This window comes from Taeniopygia guttata, chromosome 1A (assembly GCF_048771995.1).
Source record: "Taeniopygia guttata chromosome 1A, bTaeGut7.mat, whole genome shotgun sequence".
NCBI lineage: Eukaryota > Metazoa > Chordata > Aves > Passeriformes > Estrildidae > Taeniopygia > Taeniopygia guttata.
The window spans coordinates 19,769,403-19,791,288 of NC_133025.1; the positions used below are offsets into that span (position 1 = coordinate 19,769,403).

Genomic DNA, 21,886 nt, shown 5'->3' on the forward strand with positions numbered 1-21,886 from the left:
GGAAGTACTAGGGTGGACTGGTACCTAAGAAAGTGGGTGTGTGTATAAAGACATCCTGACACCATTGAAGTAGAAACCTTCAGTAGGTTTACTGCAACTGAAGAAAAAAACCTCTCCCTGTCATCTAGTCAAAGACAGCAGACAGACTTGCTGGGCTGGGCAAAAATGTCATTGCTGTTCAGTCTTCTTTCATGAGAATAAACACCTGCTTTTGTATAAGATTACTATTTTCAGGGTACCTCATTTATTTACAATAATGTTAGCACAATTTTGCTAACAGATATATTTGGAACATTTTCCTTTATATATTTTTTTGTTTCCGTTCCCCATCTACATCATTTACTTGTTCTTTTCCTTCTGGTCTTATATATACTTCAAAGACATATTTTCAAAGAACAATTTCTCTCAGCATAGCTTGTCCCTGAGCTGTAAAAGTTTTGCTCACATATACCTCCCTCAGGAGAGATAACTTCTTTGCATAATGCTCCTTTAGGCAAAATCTATAATCATGCAAACAGGTAGAACATTCCCATGTGGGGCAGCTCAAGCAGGAAGCATACACATCCGGCAAAGCAGAGTCAGGATAGCACCACAAACATCTACATCCCTGAAAAAACCTACATCCTGCAGACTGGACCACTATAAACAAGTGCTATCCAATAAATCTTTCAAGGCAATCGGCTAAAGAATTCACGTATGGATGGATGGCCTGATTCACACAAAGGTATGGAAAGCCTGGCAAAGGCAATGAATCAGCTCAATTGACCACATTTCTTTCCTAGAACCATCCTAGCGTTAGGATCTTCTTGGCTTTGCAGCCAAGAAGAGCTTTCTACAGTCAATTCAGTTACTGGATATTTCTGATCATGCACTAGCAACCAGTGCCACTGCAGAACCAGGACTGAACTTTCCCACAGTCTTCTGCAAAAAGTAATATTGCTTATATTTTCTAAAGATGTTTGCTTTAAGAAGTGCAGGGGAATTTGAGGCATCTGCTCATCGCCCCTGATACCAGCTGTACTCTTATCTTTTTGTGGTTTTGCTCATAACAATGGAAATGGTATTGTGACTCTTTTCTCCAAGTACCCTGAAAACACAAATGGCCAATAGCCTATGATTTTTGGGTGTAAACTGATGCAGAGGATGCCAAGGCCAAAGCTGTGACCTCGCAACTTCAAGGTTGGAAAAGGGAAGGGAAGGGAAGGGAAGGGAAGGGAAGGGAAGGGAAGGGAAGGGAAGGGAAGGGAAGGGAAGGGAAGGGAAGGGAAGGGAAGGGAAGGGAAGGGAAGGGAAGGGAAGGGAAGGGAAGGGAAGGGAAGGGAAGGGAAGGGAAGGGAAGGGAAGGGAAGGGAAGGGAAGGGAAGGGAAGGGAAGGGAAGGGAAGGGAAGGGAAGGGAAGGGAAGGGAAGGGAAGGGAAGGGAAGGGAAGGGAAAGAAAAAGAAAGAAGAAAAAGAAAAAGAAAGAAGAAAAAGAAAGAAGAAAAAGAAAAAGAAAAAGAAAAAGAAAAAGAAAAAGAAAAAGAAAAAGAAAAAGAAAAAGAAAAAGAAAAAGAAAAAGAAAAAGAAAAAGAAAAAGAAAAAGAAAAAGAAAAAGAAAAAGAAAAAGAAAAAGAAAAAGAAAAAGAAAAAGAAAAAGAAAAAGACCCCTCCCCCCACCCCCAAACCTCAAGCACTAAAAACATGCTTCTTATAAACAACAGCAGGTCCATTCATTGTCTGGAAATTTCCAGAGCCATTTTTAAGGAAACACACTCTGTGTACAAACAAGAGTTGCAATGTTTTGCAAAGGGATAAATTCCCAGCAACTGTAATTTGATATTATTCAGTTAACTAGTAACAAGTCACTAAGTCATGCAATTTTAAGGTAAACCAATGAAGATAAACAAGAGTTTTGTTTACAAAGTCATTGGCTTACTGACTGGCAATGAGAAATTTCCTACCTATATGTAGATATTTTTGCATCTTGACATTATTTCATGACATTGTCATGTCAGCTTGATCAAATTGAGTGCTACAGTAACAGTACTCCAGAATATTGTCCAGCTGTCCAAAGGAATGGTTATTTTTAAATACAACGTCAAGTTCATTACATGAATTGATTCAAATATGGTTGAGGCTTGCCTTGAATTTAGCCCTAAAAATTATTAGGCAAGCAAATTGTCTTGGTATTTAATTTTTACTTTTATCCTTGTTAAATCCCTTAATTAAATATAATATTAAATACAACATTAATTAAATATTATTATGAAGGTTCAAGTAATATGTTCAAATGCTTTAAAGGAGGGAGAAAAACAAAACAAGAACTCAAGTTAGGCATATAAATAGATTTCATATAAATTAAAAATTTAGCATTAAAAAAGTAACATTCTGAATGCACGGGGCATTTTTTTCATGTTTGCTAGCACAAAAGTAACAGCAAAGGTTAAGAGCAGTGGAGATGGTATATTCCATGCAAAACATTGCATTAACCGAACCATTTTCATTTATCAAAGCGACAGTTTACCTAAGACAACTGCTTAAACAACATCACTGCATCATCACAAAGTGGAAGGATGCACTGCAGGAATGGAGCAGAAATCCCATACTATGAAGAGACCTGTAACACACCTGCAGCCAGACTGACCTGGCACCAAAGCCAGAGGATCAACAGCATGAAGATTTCAAATGCACTGCTGCAGAAGCCTGGTCTATAAGCCAGCTGAAGAGTGCAAAGCCCTGTGTAGGGAGCCAGGAACAGCAGGGGCTGCTGCTCAGTGGGCGAGGCAGAAGGCAGCTAAGGTGGAGTGGCACTACCCTGCCTCCCCCAAGGAGTTCTCCTCAAAGCCCTGCTCCCTAGGTTCTGTAGGCTCAGAGTGTCTCAAAAATTAATTAGACATGAAATGAACAGGGCCTCCTAAAAACTGTTTGTTTATTAGCAATTGCACAGTTCCTACAGGCATAGCATTCAGAGGCTTTCCCATATAGACAAGCAAACAGCAGCAAGAGCATCAGCAAAAAGAGCAGCAGGACAGTGCCCTTATCTGTGCCTGTTCACACCAGTATTGTTCACACTGGTATTGTTCACTCACCTGCAATTAAGAAGTGAGGTGAGGAAGTTGATTTCACCTATTCAAATTCAACAGTCCCATAAAAAGGCTTGTTTTGTCCAGGTAGCAAAGGTTTATGGAGACAAAGACAATGTAGCATCTGAGAATGACATTAAAAATTGTACTCAAGCTGCACAATCAATGCTAAAGTCAATGCTGAAAACTGATGTGCAACTGTTCCCTCTAAGTCTGAAATGCATTTGCTTTTCTAAGCAGGGACAATTCTCAATTTTTGTTGCCAGACACAACAAGAAACTTGATGCCAATATTCTCACTTATTTGAGAGTACACAATAATAACTTAAATAAGCAATTCAACCTGCTTATTCTGTAAAATTCCACGGGCTGACACATTGATTTGAGAGAGTTATGTTATCTCCCATTCCCATTGCACGCTAGGAGAAGGAAGAAACCTGTTACAGTGTGGGTGACAACCATGCAGGCGTATTCACCAACCTTTCCAGTAAGAAAAAGACAACAGTTTAGATGGTACCTTTGACAGAAATTTGTCAACGAATCTCCTCTTTGCATCTCCCCAAAACTTCAGATTTGGCTTTAATATGACAAAGAACTAACGTGAAACCTTATTTTACTGCACCCAGTTTTTCTACTTGGCTTTGCTAGACTTGGGCAAACTGCTTTTTGCCTTCTCTTGATCTCCTCAGGATGCAGCAGCCCTTGCCAAAAATAATTTTCCTTCACAATTCCCTTGCAGCGGTTTGCACTGTTTTAATGCTGTAGCATCACATATCCTTTTAATCCCTGCCTACACATTTTAACATTTCAAACACATGATTATTTATAAGCAAAATGCCACCAGGGGTTTGATGAGGTAAAGTGGTTTAGTGGGGACTGAAACTGGGGAAGGGGGAGAGGGGTGGGTGAGTCATCATTTGGTGTTTTTAATCCTTCACTCCTCCTCTACTGGGCTTTGTCATTAGCAGTAGCATTTACTCACTTTGTGCAGGGCCAAGACAGCAAACAAGTTCTCTGAATTTGAAAGCCAAACAATTCCAACTCCTAATTCAGCCATGCACGCCTGCTCCAGCCTGTTCAATCCCTTGAGACCCTTTTTGTAGCCTAGCCTTCTCCCTCTTTTAAGTGCCAACTCATTGAGGGCTTTTGGCTAGGGTTTTGTGCATTCCCACCTGCTCCTGCAAGAGGGAGAACAGACTGGGTTAGAGTGACGCCATCCTTAAGTTTTGTGTTGCATTCAGGGCTGGGCATTGCCACACCAAATGGAGCAAACAGGTTACAAAAACTGTTTGCACAGACAAAGCAAGGCACTTGACAATCACCACCACTCCAACTAAAACACCATTTGGAAACAAGTTGCACTGCACACTGAAGGGGAGACAGCACTTGTTCAAAATCTCCTCTCCCTTTCAGTTGTTGCTCAATAGAGCAGCAAAAAATTTGTCCTCCAGCCCAATTATACCACTCTGCTGAAGCTGTAACAAAAGGAGAGAGAGCCATGACAGAAATAACAAGATAACCTGCATCTATAATGGAAGCAACAGCAGGAGGTAGAAGAATTAATTTCTGTCACACACCATTTTTCTTTCCACTTCAGGCACCCTCTCCCTCTCTAAAAACACCTTCTATACAGATCTCCTGCAAAAACAAACAAAAATAATCTTTCAAAAATGATCCTCCCCAGACTACCTATACCTCACACTTTTTTCAGTTCCACTGAGAAAAAACTGTGCCTTAAGGTATGAGTGCAGGGACCTGAGCCCAGTCTGGGAATTGACAATATGTAGGTTCCAGCTCTGGGCTTTTTAGGGCTGCTTAAGTTTGGAAAAAGTCTTTTAAGTGTGGATGGCTCAGGTTCAGCTGCCATACATACCCATGTTTCTGCACCAAAATACTTGCAGTCAGTTTCAAAAGAGTGAGTACTCTGGAGTTCTAAGCATAATTTAGGACAACTAAGAATATGAAGAACCTTTGAGAATTAGACTACTTATTTCAGTAAATTAACTAGGTAGCAACTGTAAAAATGCTGATGTTAGACAGTATTTAGCTTCCTGGGCTATAAATGGATATAATTTTTACTTACCTGACAGGTGTGTCATGAGAATTAGCTAATATTGACACTTTGATCTTTAAAATGCTTTGCCAAGTATTAATTAAGGAAGGAACATTTTGCATTTAAAATACCAAGTATTTTGAAGTTGAATTTTTCTCCACCCCTCTCCTAAAATGGAAAAGAATCTACTGTTTGTTTTTCTACATATTCCCCAGGAGATAATTTCAGAGAGACATGAGAAAGGAAGACTGACATGCGGGTCTGTGTTTCAAGGAGGATGAATGAATACCTCTAAATAAATAGCTGTGTTTTGTTGCAAGAACCTTCTCTCCCATGGGCCTTCTAGCCAAACCTGTAGACTTAGTCAAGTGTTACTGGATTAGGGAGAAGGTCACTCATACCCTCCAATAAACCACATTTTGATAACTAACCTACAATGTTTTTTTACAAGACAAGTCTCAAAGTGAAGTATGAGAAGTACATAACACATTTCAGACATTCAAGTCTGCAACTACTGGTAAAGTGTGGCCTCATTTCTCTATAGAGGGAAAGGTGCCAACATATGGGCAAAACTCTATTACAGTTCATCTGCAGCTAGTGATATGAAATATGTACAAAGCTGTGCAATGCTTTTGTTAGATGGGTCACCCTGTAGGCTTCTGCTAGAGAAAAATGGAGAGCCAAGGCTTGCCTACAGAGCCAGCTCTCTCCTAGTGACTCTATTCTCCATAAGGGCAGGATGAGGGCAGGACTTTCACCATGGGCACTCTTCAAAGATCTAGCTGCAAAGGCATGACATTTGGCCTTTACATGACCCAGTGAATATAAACTCAGATTAGAGGGAAATAAAAGCTTGTATTTGTTAGCATGGGAGAAAACAACAATATAAATAAGTGTGCTCTAGACATCCTGGAGAGATCATTATGCAAGGCTTTCCTGTGGTTGTTAACTCTAGTGGTTACAGCCTGACCTGGTGTCACAGGCTGCTCATGCTGGTAGTGCAGAGATGTCATCTCTCCTGGAGCTGAAGTATTCTCCTTAAAGTTAGCCAGGCAACACAGGGAAGAGCGAGAAGGAGGGAAAGGAAAAAGACTGGACATGGGTACTGGGAGATGCCAGAAATCACATGCATGAAGACAGATGCAACCCATGTGTAGTGGCCTTGTATGCCCTTTAGGGCTTCAGTGTGACAGGGCAGAAATTCTGTTGGAGCATTTTGCAATGTCACATTCTTGCCCACAGCCCAAAGCACGCAGAAAATATGGAAATATTTTTACCCGTTTTGGTGGCTTAAATCTTATGGATCTAAAGATGCGTCTTAGCGGTGATTCTGGCAACTTAAGTCTGATTGATTGTCATATAGATAGAATGAAAGTTCCTTATGTGACTCCTTCATGATAGTCTCTAGAATGGAAGACTTCTTCCCCTGTTTCTCTTCCTCCTTTTATGCACAGCATAGACATTACTTAATGAACTAGTATCTCCTAAATATTTATTTCTCTCCTTATTATCAAGTGAGCCTCTATGCTTTATTTACCTCATCCAAATGTTGCTAAGAATTATTTCTAGCATTCACAATATACAAGCCAAGGTCTTAGAAACAATAATTAATTTTACAATAGCCAGCTGGATCCTGAAACGAAGGTGGACATTTTTGAGATGGACACTGGTTTTGAGAAAATATTTTATAATTCTAGAAGTCTAAAAAGCATCTCTCTAGACCTTCCAGGAAGAACCTGTCTACCAGCTAGCAGAGTTTAGTGACAGCACATGACATGATGTGGTCCTCACCCTTCATAAGGGTGTTTGAATCAGGCTATTTACGATGCCAGTGCACACATTTTACATAAGAAATACTGCTGAGAACAGTGAGAAAACACTCAGTGCTACATTAAGAACTAGTTCCTGGGATCGCAGATTACAAAATGTGCAGTGAAAACCTAATTTTGATATCTAATCAGGGCTGAGTGTTCTTCCTCCTCATCCTGTGCAGTCTTGCCTGTGCTCTACTTGATGGTGCCTGCTCCTGATTCCCTAAGGTACACACTCCCCTTCCTTCTCCTTGCAGTCACTCAAGATTATTTTGATGTATCATCAGCATAATTCAGCACAACTGGCTTTTCATCATCTCCACCAGCCCGTTTTGTGGTTTTCCTTGCTGTTACTTATTTTTGAGTGGAAGAAAACCCTCACTCTCTCCATTTCTTTTCGTCTCTTTGTGAGGTGAAGAAACACAGCAAGCCAACATTTCACTGGGTTTATCCATCATTCCAGCTTGGTCTTTCATTTATTTGAAAGGTCAGTCCAAAATTTCATTGGATGAGAATGAGGAAGAACAAGTTTATTCCACCTTCTGGTTTTACAGGTAACCAAAGCCAAAATTCTACCAGCTATTCCGCCAAAACATTACAATGTATTCAAGCTCAAGTTTCAAATTTAATTTTCAACTTTGACTAAACCAAAATTTTTAATAAATATTTCTAGATGTACTACACATCAAAATGGATAATTATAAGAGCAAGTTCTGGATTTCACAGATTCAGGGCTTTACCTCCAGTTTGTGAGTGGCTGCAGGTAAAGCCACTGCTCCTCTAGGTTCCCATGAGGTCCTCTGATCTTTCCCTTCAGCTCTGCTGTCTTTGTATATGAGAATATCTCCATAGCCACTTTTGAGATACAAAATTAAAACTGCATATGAAAACGTATTTTCTCCTCTCCAAAAAAACTTGTTGATTTGGTATTACTGCAAAAAGCCCAGCCAATGTGAGGCCAATTAAATTTTGCAAATTACTGATGTTTAGAAGGATAAATCTCTAATTTTAATATCAGATACCTGTTAAGAGCCAGATTACAAAGAAAGTTTACATTTAGGAGCTCAGACTACATTTGCACACAATCAAAATATCAGAAAAATAACATACTGGAGATGATATTTATTTTTACATCAAGGACAAAATGCTAGCATCCATCTCTGCAGCAGGATGTGTGTGAAACTCTGCCAGTTTCAGCATCAGCTAATAATCACATTGCCAATATTATACTCCTCAGCTTCCTAAAATACGGCGCTACTTCATGTCTTTTAGTTGTTTCCACACACATACATGAAATGACATTTTAACTGAACAGAGATATCTTTTATAGCTCATCTGGCACTCAAATCGTGCTCTGCTGCTAAACAGGCCCTTAAAAACTACAAAGAAGAAACCAACAATATTCTGCTTATTTCACAAAAAGTGGTAACTAAAGATAACCCTTCCCCAGTTTCCCAGAAGTAACAGTTGAAGATCGAGTGGTGAGAAAAATGTGAAAGCAACTGACAAAAAACTTCTACATGTACAAACTTGTCACACACATGGCAGAGTTCAGGAAGTGTCACTGGCCTGAACAGGGTCATTTGAAATGTATTTTTAGGATCTTGAGGCAACTAAGGTTGTCCCAGTAAATTACTTCAAACTGCATTGTTTTGCTCAATACACATTGGAAGGTTTTAAAGGACTTGATTTTATACTTTATAAACCTACATACATTTCAAACTGTGCCAGATACTAGTAATGGAAAGAATCAACACACTGCCTAATCTGTAAATCTTCAACTTAGGTACAATGTTGTCAAATTTGATGATCTTCATTTCAAGCAATCTTATATCAGTAGACAACATTACATAAACCAGACAGCACTTTGCAATGCTATATGCAGCTCCTGCAGTTTTCAGTACTACTGGTCAGCAGTAATTGTTGAAGACAAGTTAGTAAAACCTGAAAGGCTCGAATTACAACTGTCCCAGCTTGTTAGACATTTAAGACATAATCACTGTCCTCTTTAACGTCTAAGTCATTAATTCTATACTTTATTCAGCATTTGGAAAGGTTTAGTTGTCTGCTTCCAAGCTCATCAGTCAGGCTCTGGGAAAAGGAAGGTGAGATCGTGGGAAAAATGCAGTATGGAAAAACCACTGGAACGAATCTGTGGTAGCTAGAAGTTCATGACTATCACTGCCCTGCACATCAGAGACACTCAAAGTCTCCTGGGGAATGGCTTGCAGAGACACAGCTTTGCCTCATACACAAATACATACATACAAATACACAAGTGCAGGCACAAAGTTAGGGGGTTCACATTATTATTAAATACAGCTAAGGAAGGCAATTATTTTAAGAGAAACAATGGCATATTCGCCAGCAAAGTAACAGTTTCAAGAGGTTCTAGAAAATGAACCAAAGCTCTTATTATTAGAGAACTATTGACTCCAGGTTTGAAAAAGTGACCTCAAGTAAGCAATGATGCACTTAGCCTGGAACTTGCAGCTGCTGTATTTCACTGTCAATTGAATTGCCAATTCACTGTGCAATCTTTTTCTACTATAACCGCACATCTTTGGGGCAAGTATACCAAAAATTACTATATATGGGGTGCATTATTCTGAGTTAGACTAAATTCCTCTGGAAATGGAAAATATGTCTGCATTACTGAATTTAAGAATCCCTGTGGGTATTTATAAGGGAGTAGTGTTTTTTTGTCTTTTTAAGGGCACTTAGCGACAACTTCATGTCATTTTTCCTGCAAATAGTTCTTAAGCATGCAAGTGACTAATAGCACATGGCTCCATTAAAAGCATTTGGGTATATATTAACCTTAAGACCCACATAATAGATATTCTATACCACACACACCCATATGCACAGTAATCAGATTGTGCATTGTTGGCATAATAAAAGTGGCTGCCAATTTAGCATGATTTATAATATGACCAATGTCAATGGTTTGCAAACATAAAAAATTGACACATGCTGTGAAATACTTACATTCACTTTTCCACTAAGTCTTCTTCACTATAATCAAGTTATTTTCCAGGACAGTTTAATCTTCTTACTAAATAAAAGAAGGCAACAATTAAAAATATGTTAATAATGCATTAAATTATGTTCAATAACATTAAATTTATGAAGTTTAAAATATTATTTAATATCATATATAGTGTAATATAAACTTGTAATTTGTTTATATACAGTCAGTTTTATTACATTTTAAACAAAACTTTATCCCACTATAACTTTCCATCCTGAAGCTAAATGGGGCAATGATCTCTATTTCAATAGCTGCTAGGATAGTAAATCAGAGGGACAGTTGCTCACAAATGTACAGCTAATTACAGAAGAACTGAGAGCTAAACTGATGCATTACCCAAAAGAATGACTAGCATTACAGATGGGTTATTGTATGGCTTGGTACTCCTCTAGCCAGAGCATGAACATGCTCTGACCAGTGGCAGTACTTGGCACCTCCCCTGACCAAACATTTAAGAATGGAAGAGAAACAATATCTGTCCCTTTAGGGAAGGATAAAAGACCATCAGGTAGTTTTTAACATCACTGTACATGCCAAAAAGTGATAAAAAGGGTTCATGTAGATTGTTCAACATAAATGTGGAGATGACAACTGTCCTCAAAAAAATATCCCAGACAATAGACATTTTGAGTGTTGTATGCCTCAACCTGTTTCTTACACAGAGTTGTTTCTCAGTTGCTTTTAGCAATGCAAGCAGTGCACAATCAAACAGTTTGCAGCACAAGCCAACACATTTACTAAAAGACCACCACATGGCAATTCCAGGTAAGAGAGCCTGAACACCTGGAAAAATCCACCACCTTTTCTCCAAAGCCATCTCATCTCAACTGAACATGACTTTTAGACTCGCCTAACACTGGCTTTCAGGGAAGTAAGACACAAACATCAGCAGGACCTTTATTTTCCCCTCATGCTTCTTGAGGCCACCCAGTCCTAAACCAAAACTTATTTTGCTAATGTTCCATGGAATTTAATTTCCTGTGTTCATACCCTATATGAAGTTGCTTTGGGAAGATGTTTTATAAGATTATATACATTCATCTCTTTGCAGGGAAAAGCTGTATGAGGGAACAACCCTCACTGGGTAGAAAATGAACATGTATGCTCAGCAAAATTGTGAGATGAGGCATATGGGAGAAGAGCTGGGTGAGATTATTAGACCACAGCTGCATGATACAGCCTAACTGGAGAGTGTATGATTGGACTGAGCAAGGTCATAGTAGGGAAGTGTAAGCAAAGCAGCCAAGCCAAGAGACAAACAGACAAAAGAATTAGACTGTAGGACCAAGATAAAGGGCAGATTTCTTTCTATGTCTTACCAACAACAGGAAAAACAGATCTGGTGCAACTTAAACATGTAAAGGAAAAGAAAATTCAGAAGTAAAAGGAAGTACAAAGGAATGTGAACCATTATGATCCTGTTGACAGCCAAGAAGGAAGGAGGTGGAGGTAGTCAGCAAGGAAACAAGACTTGATCCTGCTGAGAAGTTTGCTTTATATATCCATGTTTTCTCTTTCCTTATGAGCATTTTTGCAAGCACTGCTGAACAGTCATTTAGGCATGTCTTGCACAGTTGGTTCCCCTTCCAGCCTTGCAGATGCCAGAACTGAGGTGCATGGAAATTAGTATTTGTCTGAACCTGGAAAAGTAATCAAATGCTGTCAACCGTAACTGTTATGTCCAGCCAGCTATACTCCCAATAATAAAGGTATTATTAAATGTATATATTTTGCAAAAATATCAGAAATGTATTTATTGAGAAAACTGGTTCAGCCATAACCCAGGACCTGGCACAGAGTAATTTAACTACTTCTGTGGCAGTTCTCACATGGATACACCAGGCATTTCAGTCTGTAATTCAGCTGTGCCAGAGAATGATGTTACCAAATTGTATTCAATTTTCTGTGTTATAAAATTGGAAGCCTTTTTCATAAGAGGCTTGGGACACAAGCCAGAAATCTCGCTCACTGTCTCCCTATGTATTCCAACTGAGTCATCAGTTTTTCCACGTTTCTCCACTCAAGTGGCACACTGCTTTGGATGGACACAGGTGGTACCATCTGCCACAAGGCTTCTTTGGTTTGTTTGATTTTGTTTCTTCCTTCTACCTCCTGCTCATAGCACAACAGCTCTTTTTCAGTATCTTACACTGGATCTGGTTTTTCATGGTATGGGTTTGGCCAACAGTCCAGTCAAAATAGACTGCTTGAACTAAAGGAACTTCAATACTTCAATACTTCAATATTGTTAGCACAGGTCCTCTAACAGCTGGAGGCACTTGCAAACTGACCTGGAGCAAAAAGTACTTGGACAGCACAGAGAAATTGTTCTTGATAACAGAAACCATGAGCACAACAGAGCAAGTGGGTAGAAGGATGGTCACATAATCTAACTCCAGTTTAACAAGGCTAATCTTCCTGTTTCTTCTCTCTCCACTGGCTTGACAGAAATAGTCCTGCCACGGATTGCCTTGTGGAATGGGAATCTATCTTTCCTGAACTGCTTTTTGGAGAGGACTCTCTCTCCCCTCCATAACCCACAGAGGACAGCAAGAGATTAGACTACGTTTAGCTCTTATCCTCTCTCAATCTGAACTAGCTTAATTACTCCCACCTTTCACATGACAAAATTTCTGTCTTTCAAATCAAAATACACCTTTAGGGGGAAAGGATGAAGACCACCTTGTATGGTCAGTGACCCAGCAGAAACAGGACAACAGCGAACAACCTCCCCATCCTGCAAATGCCCTCTCCCTCATGAGGCAATTGCACTTCTGTATTCAGGGTCAAGATCTCAAATAGGTGGGAAACTCAGGCTGATTGGTTGTGTCCAAGTGCAAAATTTTGCAAGCAGGTAACATGCTGCCCTGGCACTGCAACTGCCAGGGAGATAATGGTTTCTGAAAGCAGCAAGGAACAAAGTGTGACACTTGTTCTGCAGTGCCTAAAGCTGAGGCTGCTGTAAGTATGAATAAGAACATATTGAGTTATTTTTTTTTCTTCTTATTTTTTTTTTTTAATGTTTGTTTTAGAGCTAAAAACAGATCATAACCCACTTTTCTTTGAGGAATGATCTTTTTTGTTTGTGAAAAAGGGCAAGCACTGGGTCAGGGATGGAAAGCTGTGCTATCCGGTTCCCAGACACAAACCTTAATCCCCTGAGCCTTCAGCTATATGTAACATATGGAGCAGATACTTTTCATATAGACTTTTACATGCCCATGGAACTTTTATCCGGCTGTTGAGCTAACAAGCACAGTGCCCTTGATAGGATGGAGCACATAGGATAAAACTACACACTGCTTTTTGAGCTTGATTTTGAGAATGGATCTTTACATTTCAGTGTTGGGAATGCAACATTAAAACACTGAGATGATGTCCACATGGAAACAGGATATGGAATTTAATATTAAAAATTTTAGGGTGGTATCAGATGACAACCTAATACTCTAAACATTGCAGTGTATTTATATCTCAAATTAACTTAGAATCACACAATATCTGGCCAATGCATTACCTTCCCTTACTTTTATTCTCTTGCTTACATGACTCTTGGTCATCTCTGTTCTGCCCTCTCCATCTCCTTGACCACAGACACCAGATTTCACTTCTAGCACATGAGGTCCTGACTTTTATTACTGACTTCCTTTCTCCTCTGCTTAGCTTACTGCTATTCTCTTGGCTGGCTCTAGACAGCACTTTGTCAGAATGCGAGGACACTGACATCTTTTTCTGAAGCCTCTCCCTTTCTTTTGAGAGCAAATGAAGCCAAGGTCAGCCACCATGACACATCCCCTCCATGCAAGGGACCTATTTGGGCAACCTGGTGGTCTCCCAGCAATGCAAGATGCTTCCCATGTCATGAGCATCACCTAGCACAGGGCACAGGAGACAGACCAGCATTACAGAGCAGAACAAACTCTTAGTTTTCCAGCAATTCAACATAATCCTGGCATAGCCAATTTTTTAAATTACCCAGTGTCCTGGTTTCATCCAGGACAGCGTTAATTTTTTTGCAGTAGATGTGAGGGGACAGAGCTTGGAGCTCTGTGGGTATGTCTATTCTATACCATCCACATAATCACTGGTTGGGGGGCGGGGGGGGTGTGGGGTGTAGAGAGTTGGAAATAAGGGATTCTTATTCTAGGAAGAAAAGTGTGGCTTCAGGTCACACAAAAGAGTGGCAGGTTGGCCATTATTCATTTTCTCAGGGTTTTGTCACAGGCTGGTTGGTGAGCACTTATTTCCATGTAAATCACCCTTTTTGTATACTTTTACAATTAATATTGTTGCTCTAACTGTTCATTTTTGTATCGCATTGCTGTTTTCAGTAAATTGTTTTTGTTATCTCAACCTATAATATTCCCCTTTTTATGTCTCCAATTCTCAACTTCACCCCTGGAACAGGAAGAGGAAAGAAAGCAGGGTGAGCAAGTGAGTGGTTTGGGAAGAGTCTTGGGGATATGGGGGGCGGGCACTTATCTGAGGAGTGCTGTTCACTTTCTAAACCATGACACCAGAATTCAAAATTAACCAAAGATCACAAATTCAGTTTTCCTTTCACTTTCCTCTTCCTTTGAAGTCCTAAAACACTATTTCTGTTTCCCTCTGTTCTCAATTATCATATAGTCTTCTTTTTCTTTAATCCTTTGGCCTCTGTGGGACAGGGAAGAGGAGGCAAAGAAACATATGGGAAAATGAAGCAGACTGCCATCTGTGTTTGTGCTGACCCTAAAAACCAATATAAACACAGACCAGTTAGACTGGTTCACATTCACCAGCAGTTTTCAAAGTACTGAAGTAGCCCAATCATTTCAAAATACCAGTAAGCATTTCACTGACAAGAATTATTAGGGATCCTGTGTTTTTCTGGTGTTATACAGACTTACAGGTAGCTCTGTGCTTGCCATGAAATATTCTACAGCTGCTGCTTTGGTTTAAAACAACCCCAGCAACACCAACCATCCCCTCTTCACAACACAGTTGTTAATTACTTACTGAAGAACACAAAAATTCACCAAAATTGTTCTACGACCATTACTGTTCAATCAAGGTAAATGGTGCAACATTTCAGAACACTGCTCCAGAGCATCACACCTCAAAACAGAAAATCAGTATCTGTTATATTACATTCTCCCTTTCATCTTCATGTCACTGAAGGCATTCCACAGGCCGTTTTACTTCTGACAGCACGATTTTCTATCAGTCTGCTCTTGCCTGGATTTGAAATGGGATACTACATGAAATTGGATCCTGGCAGCCTCAAACATGCCCAGGCTTGCAGAGGAGGTTAAACAAAAAGGTTTTTTTTTAAACACAGGGTGCTAGTAAAACTGATATTAAACTGCCACTTCATTTCTCTCAATTGAAAGTAATATATTGCCTCTATAAAGACTTTTATTCTAAGTTCTTGAAATTTGAGCAACAAATAATGGTGTGGAAAACAAGAGTAAAGACATAACAGAATGAAAAGTTTATCCTGAGCACTGTAGGGCTTTAAATGCATTCGTACAACACTGAACAGAGAAGAAAATACAGGAAGGAGTGAAGAGATGTGAGTTTTATTTTAAATTTTATTTAAAAAGTAAAAATCACCCAAAGTTCACTCCTTTATCATCCTGAACTGAGACATCCATTCTTCTGACGTGAAGTATGAAAGGATGTAAAGACTACTGGTATGATGAACCAGGCAAGCCTCACCTGAGACCAGCTGGATGGATCAGTGAAGTTTCCAGTGTCTTCTTTGATTATGACTGATTTTTCCCATGGTAGCCCATTGCACTGCAAATTTCATTCTTTTGTTTGTTTCTAAAAGTGGAAAAAGGAACCACTACAAAGCCTGGTTGGAAGATTGAGTGAAATTTCATCTTCCCCACTGAGAAATGTATAAAAATCACAACCTTCTCATTAATACAACAGTGGCCTGTATGTGCCTTTTGCTGAACAGATCAGAAAGCATCACAGCAATCCAAAGTTATAGCAGCAGGAATTTCTCACTTATCCATCAAAATCAATGAATAAGGTGAATCTCAGCCTAATTACAAGCAATATAAGAACACTTTCCTCTTTTAAATCATTCAGAAGGGCTCTTCTCATCTTCAGCACCTCTCAGAGAACCAGCCTGATTCCCTCCACACTCTCCCTTGGTTTTTCTGTGACCTGTCTTCCTAATCTGGAATCTTTCAGAGCTGGGAACTGGACCCCCTGCCTTGCTTCCCATCATCTGCACTGATTTATGTTAGTAAGCCAGGCCAGCTGGCTGCCTGCACGCCCAAACAGCCCAATACACCCTGATACTGTTCACTTAAGAGAAAAACAAAACAAACAAAAAAAACCCCCAAACACTCCTCTTCCCCAACCCAAAAAAGCACAACAGTCTAGCGTGGCTTTGCCTGCCAGGTTAAACCTTGGTCTCTCCTTGTGAGCCTAATATACCTTCCCTGGGTGCAGCTGCTCTTCTGCTGGCTGAACCCCTCTTCTGCAAATATTTCTGAGGTATTTCTAGGCTGGGGAAGGGTACAGACTACTGTTTCTAGTTCACTAGGAAAGATACATATGTTGACAGTTTTTTTTAAAAAGAAACCATTCCAAACAGTGATAGAGCTGTCTGGGGCAGATACTGTCCTATCTTGCAGGGCAAGTCACAGCAGGTTCTGGAATCCCCGGCTCTGCAAACACTGATTTCCCCCCACCCCCTCCACGGGACCTTAACTTGCCCCGTGCTCCCGAGCAGAGGACGCACACATCACATGGGAAAGTACTGACAGGGAATGACTGGGCAAAACCCCAGCTAATTTCTGTTTTCAACCAACTCCAGCTTTTCCAGCACTAACAACCAGTTTTTAAAAATTCTTTGTTTGGTTTTGGTGTGGTATTATTATTATTATTATTATTATTATTATTATTATTATTATTATTATTATTATTATTATTATTATTGGGGGGGTGGTTTCTTTTTTTAGGCATAGTTTTTCTTGGTTTTCCCCCCTGCCCCCCCCGCCCCCCCAATAAAACTTCTGTCTTTCCTGCTTCCATGGGCCATGAGCTACGAGAATAAGTGCTTGTTCAGTTCAAGCACTTTTTTTTCTGCCAGCAGAGCAAACCGCGTTTGGATGCACACGAAGGGAAAGGCAATATTTATAAAGGAAGTTCCCACACTTCCTCTTCAAACAAATCACTTCTGGCTGGTTTTGCAATTACAGACCTACCGTAAAAAGGGGGTGGAGGAATAAAAAAAACATTGGGTATACTATTTCCTTTTAAAGTCACTTGCTTCTGAAAATCAAGCTTCCAGTGAGGAAGGAGTTAAGCACTCAGGACAAACTGTCAAGTTTTCAGTAACTAATTTACTCTTCCTGTAGGCCTGGAGGAAATCCACAGCTGCCACAAATATTCCTTGCTCATTTCAATAGTACTCGTTGTGAAATGGATTTTAATGGCCAAGCAAAGCCATCCAAACCGCAGATGTAATTAAAGCCATGGAACCCGGCTCCACAGAAGTGCCATGTGCCCTACCTGGAGGCACAGGCTGGCAGGGTGGCAGTGACACCAGGACACCTGGCCCCATCCTTGGCACAGCACACAGCGCTGCTGCTGACGGGATGGATGGATGGATCCTGCTCACCGGGAGGGCTCATGACGGACAAGGTGCAGCAGGAGATGGACGGAGCCAGAGGCTTCCTGCAGCCGGGACTGGCAGCTGCCTGTGCTGCCGGGATCAGCGCCTCTGCAGGGCAATGCTGTGGCCATCTGGAAGCGTTTGCTCTCACCCAGTTTTCATCCCATGCCCTGCTCCCTGGGTTACAAAGCTCTGCCACCCCAAACCCACTTGTTTGTTGTGCTACAATGCTAAAAACCTCTTCATCCATGGGCAAACTGCATTTGACAAGCTAATTTCCCTCCAACAGAGTGGCTAAAGTCTGCAACACTAGCATAGGAAGTAAAGATTTTTCTGACAATTCACAATAAATCAGCTTACTATCTGAATTGACATACCTTAATTTGTTCTGCAGTGAGTCAAACTACTAGTCTACCCAAAAGGTTGGCAGCATTCTCCTGGTATTGAAACCTGTATTAGATCCATACCCAGGAAAGGAAAAATAAAGTTTTCCCGAAACTCTTATCCAAAGCGTGGGAGGATGGAAAATAAGACCAGCATACCTTGCTGAAAATAATTCTTGAGATAAAAGATATGATTGCTCTGGCACTAACCTCCCTCCTCCTTTCCTCCCCTTCTCAGTCACAGTGACTTGCAAATGCTTTAGGAAACTCCCTGCCCCAACTACACACTTTTTTTCATGTTTAACCTTAGGTTAGAAAACAATTGAATTTGGGCCTGATTAACCTTTCATGTAAAAAAATTCCCACACCTTCGACTTACTAATTTCATTTGATAACAGCTGCAGAAAACTTACTCCATATTTTTGAAGTTAAATCACTGCCAAATTCTGTTTTCTGGTGCCAGCTTCTCAGAATAAGTCTAAAAAGCTGTCCAAAACAATTATATTTAAATTATTAATTAACACTACTTGGAATATTATGACTAAATTCAATTAGTTTATGTAAAGGTATCTACAATCCTGAAACACAGTAACAGTGAAAAGAGATTCTTTAGTTGATGAATAATTAATACAGCTTTTCATTTGTTTCACCTCATACACAAAGTAAGACAAAAGGAAAGTCATTAATGCAAGTGGATCACAAAAGTAACAACACCGATCATTACACATTTATAACCACTAAACTGTTTAAGTGAAAAGTTTGCAGGACCAAAAAGACTTCTGTGAAAGGGGGGAGGGGGGAGGGGGGAGGGGGGAGGGGGGAGGGGGGAGGGGAGGGGAGGGGAGGGGAGGGGAGGGGAGAGGAGAGGAGAGGAGAGGAGAGGAGAGGAGAGGAGAGGAGAGGAGAGGAGAGGAGAGGAGAGGAGAGGAGAGGAGAGGAGAGGAGAGGAGAGGAGAGGAGAGGAGAGGAGAGGAGAGGAGAGGAGAGGAGAGGAGAGGAGAGGAGAGGAGAGGAGAGGAGAGGAGAGGAGAGGAGAGGAGAGGAGAGGAGAGGAGAGGAGAGGAGAGGAGAGGAGAGGAGAGGAGAGGAGAGGAGAGGAGAGGAGAGGAGAGGAGAGGAGAGGAGAGGAGAGGAGAGGAGAGGAGAGGAGAGGAGAGGAGAGGAGAGGAGAGGAGAGGAGAGGAGAGGAGAGGAGAGGAGAGGAGAGGAGAGGAGAGGAGAGGAGAGGAGAGGAGAGGAGAGGAGAGGAGAGGAGAGGAGAGGAGAGGAGAGGAGAGGAGAGGAGAGGAGAGGAGAGGAGAGGAGAGGAGAGGAGAGGAGAGGAGAGGAGAGGAGAGGAGAGGAGAGGAGAGGAGAGGAGAGGAGAGGAGAGGAGAGGAGAGGAGAGGAGAGGAGAGGAGAGGAGAGGAGAGGAGAGGAGAGGAGAGGAGAGGAGAGGAGAGGAGAGGAGAGGAGAGGAGAGGAGAGGAGAGGAGAGGAGAGGAGAGGAGAGGAGAGGAGAGGAGAGGAGAGGAGAGGAGAGGAGAGGAGAGGAGAGGAGAGAGCCTCCTCAGCTTGTTTGCTGCAAGTAAGCAGGAAGATCTGTCATCAGCTGTAGGACATTAGGTCCTCTGAAACCTCTGTCTTCAGACCCACAAGATTCATCAAAGTGGCTTCCCACTTCTGGAAGCAAAACACTGTTGTCTGGTCAATTACCTCCATATTTTTTACCATGAAGGCATGTGATTTTATACCCACATACTATTTCCTCTCAGGAAAGCTTCAAAATAAGCATTTTTCTAGTCTGACATGCTCCAGGTTTCTTGGCAAAGCACAAGTCTTTAAAAAGAGTGGGTTTTAGTAAACAGTGTGCAGATTTCCTGGGGATTACCAGAACTACATACCTCTTGTTAAAATATGCTTCCGTGACATGAGATGATGTCAATGGAAGAACAACATAAATCATTATTTGCTGCAAAACTAAAATCTTAGCATGTGCTAACTTATAACATTCCTTAACTTGATTATTCGGCTAGGAATTAGCAAGCAGTTGCCATTATGCCAGTGGTCTGACACTGCTCTGCTTTCATCCTACTTAACCATTAAATCTTTACATCATTAAAAAAAAAAAAAAAAGTTGGATTTGTACATGTTTGTTTTTATTTTCAAAATCACTCAGAGTATCTCTCCAGAGAAATGCCAGAGATTAAAAAGTAACTCATTAAATGTTGAATTACAGCAGAGCACTAAGAAATGACGGAGGTGTTTGATCAAAGAGTTTCCTGTATGCCCTGTTAACAGCTCCTCTGTGTGAGGCAACAATGGGGATATTTTCACACTGTGCAAACACTAACTTTGCAACATTTCTGCTCCAAACGGGAGGCTCACCTCCTTCCCTCAATACACAACATACCTTCTCCTTCCTTATTACATGACTCCGGCTGCCCATTTTTTGTGCTTTTCCCCATGGCCTCCTTTATATCCCATCAGCTGAAAACAGAGCCAGCAACATTAAACTTGAAGTTCCTACCTCCTGACATAAGCAGACTCAAAAATCTAGACAAAACAAGCTGTCCCATTTCTGAATTATCTGTGCACTGATTGCAGAATCTAAAACCCTTTTGCTCAGGAATGAGAAATGATGTGGCTTCCTTCATGATAAACTTTCTCCAAACAAAACTTACCCAACTGTGACACAAAGCTTGCCTTGCCTGGGATTGTCTTGCACATGGAAAAAAATTCCATGAGACTCATCTTCACCTGCCTCTTAGGGTACTGAAAATGAAAGATTTTCCATTCTATGAACGACCTGGTTTCCTTGCAGCACCCCTCCTTACTGGGTCAAAACTTTTACACTCCTCCTAATTCACAAACAACATGCACTGCCACCAACCCGTTAGCACATACTTTTCATATCTTTCAAACAGATGGTAGTTTGGGGATGAATTACACTTGGTTTCACAGCTAGCCCGATCCCAGGCACAGTGTCATCGCCACAGACAAGAGCCCACAGATCTGCTTCATTTGGTTATAAAGGTTTGCTCCATCTTTGCATTGATAAAGTACTTAATGGACAAGAATGTGGCTTAAATATTCCCCAGATCAGGAAGATTTTTTAAGAAGCAGTACTAGCTCACTCCACTTAAAGGGAAAAATGGTCTTTTGGCTAAGAAATGCCCTCTATTCTGCTGTGTTTGGGTCCCTGTGGCTACAGAGCTGCAAGGAGGATGTGTAAACTGAAAGTGATGTTAGAAAGGCAGTGCTGTGGTCTTTCTGGCATGAAATCTATTTTCTACCCTGTGCTGAAAGAGCTCTTGACTTATTATGGTCTGGAACCTGCATTATGCCTATGGCCATAAACTGGCCAGTTTTGATTTCTGGGTCTCAGCAATCGCCAAATAACTAGAAACAGATTGTTTTGCCTCTGCTTACAGAGTGTTAAAGTGAAATGAGATCCTGGGTGAATGTGATGATTTTCCCCTCTCTGTAAAGAAATTGCAGTTTTTCTCAGTATTTCCTCTCTATAGAAATACTGTGCTAAGGAACCACTTGCCCTGTAGGACTTGAAGCACCCCACAGCAAAGCTGTCTCTAATTGGCATGCCTATCTGCCCATCTCACACAACAAAAGACAGCATTAATCCACATCTTCAGGACTTCAATATTCATTTAAGCAGAAGGTCAGACACCTAATGGGCTGTCAAGTTCAGGCTGTCTATCCCTCTGTCTTCCAGGCTCTCCAAGCTCCCAAGCCTTGACTGAAGGTCCTCAAGAGCTGGGTACTTTGTTTTCCTGCCAGAGTATTATGAAGGCCTAGAGCACAGGTGACTGCTTTGCAAATTTAAGTTGGGATGACATATTCTGGCTTCATTGAAAGAGAGAGGGGAAAAAAAACCCAACCAGGAACACAGGAAAGCCTGAGAAATATACTAAGGATGCTGTTTGTCC

The 21,886-nt window shown here is 40.9% G+C and overlaps 1 protein-coding gene across 3 annotated transcripts in view; it reads right to left on the reverse strand.

Moving 5' to 3' along the window:
- PLXNB2 (plexin B2) overlaps positions 1-21,886 on the reverse strand; it is a 250,688-nt gene that overhangs the window by 104,615 nt on the left and 124,187 nt on the right. For all 3 annotated transcript variants that reach the window (XM_012568964.5, XM_030256458.4, XM_072920816.1), the window contains one exon: positions 9,917-9,983. In XM_012568964.5, coding sequence (XP_012424418.5) covers positions 9,917-9,918 — 2 coding nt within the window. In that variant the 5' untranslated portion in view covers positions 9,919-9,983. The remainder of the gene's footprint in view (positions 1-9,916; positions 9,984-21,886) is intronic.